The 6000-nt window shown below is 38.9% G+C and overlaps 1 protein-coding gene across 1 annotated transcript in view; it reads left to right on the forward strand.

Moving 5' to 3' along the window:
* The first annotated feature begins 4382 nt into the window (after positions 1–4382).
* col15a1b (collagen, type XV, alpha 1b) overlaps positions 4383–6000 on the forward strand; it is a 59077-nt gene continuing 57459 nt past the window's right edge. The window contains exons 1-2 of the mRNA XM_005737554.1: positions 4383–4494; positions 4754–4809. Coding sequence (XP_005737611.1) covers positions 4484–4494; positions 4754–4809 — 67 coding nt within the window. The 5' untranslated portion in view covers positions 4383–4483. The remainder of the gene's footprint in view (positions 4495–4753; positions 4810–6000) is intronic.

The raw sequence follows: 6000 nt of genomic DNA on the forward strand, positions 1-6000 counted from the left end.
TTTTCTTTGGTAAAGGTAATAAGCATTAAGGTACCAGTACACTATAAAGGGGGGGAAAAACAAGGCACAACAATGGATATGGACCTGGACAAAATGATGTGTGACAGCAAAACAACAACAATAATTAATTTGTGTCTACAGTAAATGTCAAATAGCCTGTGCACCTCTGTGGTGAAAGGAACCGATTGAGATGGTTGGTTTCTTGATGCCTCCAAAGCTGAGGTGTTTTGTACATATCCTACTGACAGGAAACCCCAAACCTAAGACAGACTGGAGGGATTATGCCGCTCGGCTGTCCCTGGAATGCCTCAGTAGGGACCTGGGGACAGCGGCTAGCGAGAGGGAGGAGGGAAGACTTGAAATCTCTGCTTAGACTGCTTGTGACCCTCAAAATGAGCTTATCCTCAATGTGAAGTGTTTGTAAAGACTTGGAAGGAACCTCCCATAACAATCACATAAAACATATCTATAAACACACAGAGACAAAGGGCAGGAAGCAGGAGGACGGTATGTAAAGGAAACAAAACTAAAGTAGTAGTCAGCCAGATATAGACCATTGTGATGTCTCTGATGACATTCTACTCCTCTCAATTTCTGCCTTTTGTTACAAAACACTTGAAATGCGTGCCAACAGTAAATATTTTATCCTCTTCAAAGTTTTATATTATTGTATCAAACTGAGTGGTGGTCTTTAGTCCAAATCTTTATAAACATATGTAAAGGGAAAGTGCTAAAAAAAATGTCTATGATATACTCAACACTACAAACAGAAAGGAAATTGTCTACCACGTATATTGAATTTAGATGGAAGAAAGAGGCCGGAATAGAGCTGAAGAAGAAGATTGGTCTAATATATGTAAAACTATAGCCACTACTTCCAGCTCTGAACTATGGAGAGAATTCACTTGGAAGAACACTATGAGGTTTTTTATTACACCTAAGATTAAAGAACACCAAAGCAAAAATGTTGACCAAGGGAAATGTTGGAGGAGATGTGGATAGACTTCAGCAGGCCACTTCCATATCTTTTGGGAATGTCCTAAAATCTCTCCCTACTGGTCAGCTGTGATTGCACACACTAAACAGATAATTGGGTCCCAGCTTGAAGGGAGTTTCTGTGTTTTTTATTTAGGCAATATACCAAACAGACTAAAGAAACAGGATAGATACCGGCTACAGATACTGGCTGCCAGCAAGAAAGCTATTACACGCAAATGGCTGAATGAGGAAGCACCAAATGTTTCGGACTGGACAGAAATAATACATGAAATTCACACTATGGAACAACTAACCTTCTCTTTGAGACTATTTTCAGAAAAATATGAACAATATTGGGAGAAATGGAAATGCTTTCACAGAGAAATGACCCTAGACTCCTGTGTTATTTCTTTATAACATTTGTATTAATAAGATATTCTTTTTGTGTATATATAACTCTGAATTGGCAACCAAATATCAAAATTTTCTCCCCGATGATATAACTTTTTTTTTCTAATATATTTTCTTATTTACGTCGACCCTGTCTGTGTTACTTCATGTTTAAATGAAGAAAAAAATTATATATATATATATATATAGTTTAAAAAAAACTGAGTGGTGACCAAGGTGATATTCTCTGGCCAGATGTATTGAGTTCTTGTCTGACCCAGAGGAGGGTAGTACTGAGAGTCTCTTACGTAAGCCTCTCAGGCTCAGTTTCCAAAAATTAATTTAGTTCTAAAATCATCACTGGCTCACAAAACAACAGAGCCCATCTTGGAGCTGCTGTAAGAAGGCTGTTGGGAAACTTGGCCCTGGATAAATGGCTTCCTGTTTGTCCCAGAGAGTGGTTAGCTGGGTCAGCACGCACAGAGCAACAATAACGACCTGCCCAGTCTGATGCTCTGATCACCATCTGAATTACAACTCTGTTACACAGTCTGCTGTCCATAACCCTTGCTCCTTTTAAAGTGCAGGCTGTCCCTTCAGAACCGTTAACCTAATTTGACACTTTATTGTTGCCCCAATGAGAGTCTTGTCTGCTGGCCAGAATCCACATAAAGCCACGATGACCTCAAGTGTCAGTGTGTGAAACAATCCCCAAAGCTCATGAAATACTAAAATGGGTAAACGATGGGTTCACAGAGGATTCTATTTTTGCAAATCTTGGACTTTCAGCATCTCGTTTTTTCGTTAAGATTACATGGACTGCAGTCTACAGTAATGAACCCACATATGAGACATATAATAAATGAAAAATTAGACTTCATTCCATCATTTTCTTCTGTTTATCCATATCAGGACTACTGTTGGGCTAGAGTCTATTCCAACTGTTACTGAATGAGAGGTAGAGTATACTCCAGGCAGCTGCAAGGTACCTGAAAAGAGACTTAAGCTGGTGATCAAAAATAGTCTTTGGTTATCACCCTGCTGGTTTTCTGGAACTGAGGGAATCAATATAAAAGGAAAAGCTGCTGAGTCATCAGCTAATGCTACTGCTAGCTAGCATGAGTAACAAGGTGCATTCATATTTCACTGATATTACGTCAAATACTGATTTTGGCACTTAATAATAGTGTCTGTTTGTATAAAACGAGATGAAATGCCACCTATCTGTCGCTCAGCATAGACATTGTTTATTAAGCTTTTGTACAAGTTGAGTGAACATTGAAAATTGACCCCCTCCTACAGCTGTCTCACTGCACTTCTAAGCATCGTTTTCTGCCTCAGCGAGCTATTGTTTTCAGGAGAAAAAAGTTCTTAAAACACATGATATGCTTCCTGCCCAGTGCCATCCAATAGGAAAGGCTAGCAAATAGCTAGAAGGCATAACAGACCTTTTTGCCGATATTAAACTTGACATTTCTCTCAGATACTTGTGGAAAGCAATCGAAAGCCCATATGGATTTACATTCAAGTGACAGAGCCCTCTGTGTGCCATTCAAACTCTGAGAAAAAGAATGAAAACGTGTGTTGTGATTGTACAGCAGAGTGACACCTTCTGAGAGTGGAAAAATTAGTTTAAAAAATGCACATCTGATACAAGAAATGTATGACCTTTACTACATGCTAATTTGTACAACCTGGACCCACCCAACCATCTCAAATGAATAATTTAACCCAAACATTACCGGCCTTTATTAAACTTGAAAGGCAGAAATAACGGATTTCTCCTACCTAGGAGTCTAGATAGATATATAGATAGACAGAAAGAGTATAAATAGCACAAGTGTCTTAGGAAGGGCATTTTCTCAGTATAAGGTGATGCAGTGAGCAAGAATGTAACTTTTCTTGTTCTCACAGACATTATCATTCCAGAATCTGGTGATGCCGGGGTGTTAACATCATGACATGATTATTCCACAGATTCCCTTTGACCTTGTTGACCTGTTATCCTTTCATTCTGCTAGCTTGAGAAAGAATGTCTAAGAGGAGATTAAAACGGTCAAGCTCTGCTATTTTAAACTACTGCACTTGATCGAATATTGATTTGTTCTTTTTTAATATATCAATTCTGTGGTTAAATCCTCTATGTCTTCTTTATTTAAACATTAAACATGTTCTTTGTTTTCTAATGTCTTAGAAATTAGGCTTTGTCTCATTTAGCCTAAGGCTGCACACGTTAATCTCATAATTGGTACCTTTTTAGAGGTGCAAACATCTGCTCATTGTTAAGCAGAATCCTGTTCTTTTTTCATTTTAATTAAACTATTTGATTGGATGATGAAGCCTCTTCATGAACCATGGAGAGGCTAGTGTACACACATTATTAGTATCGTCATTTTCCTCTGAGGTGGCACCAAAACTTCCCGTATCACAGAAAAGCCTTGGTTGTTATATTGTAGGTGTTTATTGAATTACCATCAACTATATCTGACACACAGGTCAGTACAAAGTTACTTTATAGGAGAAAGGCAGTAAAGTGATCTCTCAGGGTGAGTGTGTACAGAATGAAACAGGGGATGGGGGAAGTGAGGATCACTGGGTGACCAACAACAAATCTTTGACCCAGGACAACCAGGAAGCTCCGGCCATGTTCTTTGACTTCGTCATTGTGTCACTCTTTCATTAGGAAGCATTACAGGATTTCTTTCACTTCAATGATACAAATATATCCCTGCAATTGGTACAATGAATGAAAGCACTCTAAACAGTATTGTACATAGAAAGTCGATTCACTGGTAGATGCGTTTAACTTTAAATAACAGCCCATCACGTTATTATCAATCAAAGGAAATTGTCTCAACCAGCAGGTTAACAAAGAAGGTCTAAAGAGTACGTTTTTTTTCCTTCAAGGGAGTCAAATTTCCCAACTGTGTGGGTCCTAAGAGTCAGAGACAGAACTGAGGGAGTCTTTGTGCTGAGAGAGAGAGAGGGAGAGAGGGAGGGAGAGAGAGCAGCACTGTGACTTCAGGTCTGCACAGTCAGGCAGAGGGACCACAAAGTTTGCCTCACACATGTACTTGGAGTTTACTTCCAAAGCTGGATTTGCGTATTTACTGAAATGTCTCAGCGGTAAGAAGCTGTTATTTATATCTTACCTCAACATTTTCTGCATTTTTATTATTATTATTGAAATTATAAAAGCATTTCTCAGAGCAGACCTGTTCATTTCTTCTATACACTGCTAGATTTCTGCTATTACATTTCAGCTGGAATTTTAAATCGATGTCATGAACTTTTTTGCAGTGTGTTTTAACTTTCTTTTTTTTTTAAGTCTATGCAGAATTTCTCCAAATGCAACTTTCATTATGTGTCTGATGTGTCTTCTTAGATGGTGTCTTACCATGCTGCTGTGCTGGCTGGCAGCGGCTCTGCAGGGTACAGAAGGTAAGGTTCACGCAGCTGCAGCTCAGCATGGCCTGTATAAAGAAAGTAACAGCTGGGACGGGTCTGCGATTGCAAAAAGAAAATGGGACAGTGACCCAGAGATGCTTGATCTAAGGAGGGACATGTTTCCTAGTGTTGATGATTAATCCCACTGAACTATGGACAGCAAAAGTGTTTTAAAGCGATCGACACATAATAAGTAAGCATATAAGTTAACTATGATGCCAAATTATTGATCTACGGTTGTAGACGTTTCTATATTTCTCAAGCGAGTCATTGTCTTTTAGGGATTTTAAGTGAACTTTCCTTAGGTGAGAGATGCTTGATGAAATTTCTCAGGGTAATGTTGAAACCTTACAAAAAAACAAACTATTGACAAATCCTAGTTCTTAAAAATGACTTTTAAGAACTAGGATTTTCCTGTCAAAGACTAAAATCACAAGAATAAATCTTTCAGGAATGGACAATTCAGTGTCTGGTCTGCTAGCATGTCAACTAACTTACTAGTTTTTTATGCTGCACTCTCCTTTAGCTCAAATTATCATCTGATAAATATACATCAAAAAATCTAATTTTTGCTTTGGATTCATGCACAATTATGTGCTTATTCTCCAGCTAGATAACATCTGGTAATCATACATGATCTAGTAAAATAATTTAAGATTCTGATTTACATCATGTAAAACACTCAGACCTCAGGCTTTTCTCCAAAAAGCATCTTTCTACCCTGTCCTCACTAATTCCGAATAATTTGCAGAGCTTAAACTGGTGGAGAGTTCTTGTAGAACAAATGGCTTAAAACTTCCTCAAAATAGCAGTTAACCGTCTTTAATGCCAACAAAAGAGTCTGGACTTGAATCCACTGCTCTCACACAGATCCATTATGAGTCACACAATATGGTTCAGCCCCCTTCCCATTTCCATTATCACACCTCTGCCTGCTGTGGTGCTTTTCATTCAGCGGCTGCCTGCTGTGGGGCTCGGCTCACAGCTCAGCAGGAGAGTGATGGTTTATTTGTTTGTTTGGGAATGGGCCAGGCTTCCTCTGTCCTCTAAATCCTTTACGTATGATGATGTAGGTAGAAGTGGCAGAGAAGTCAAACTCTGCACCAGGGTGAGAAGTGAAGTGTTTGTATGGTAATGCTGTGATGGGGTTTCCTCTGTGTGTGTGTGTGTGTGTGTGTGTGTGTG

The sequence above is a fragment of the Pundamilia nyererei genome, unplaced genomic scaffold (genome assembly GCF_000239375.1).
Source record: "Pundamilia nyererei isolate P.nyererei 1_Seehausen unplaced genomic scaffold, PunNye1.0 scaffold00077, whole genome shotgun sequence".
In the NCBI taxonomy this organism is placed as follows: Eukaryota; Metazoa; Chordata; class Actinopteri; order Cichliformes; family Cichlidae; genus Pundamilia; species Pundamilia nyererei.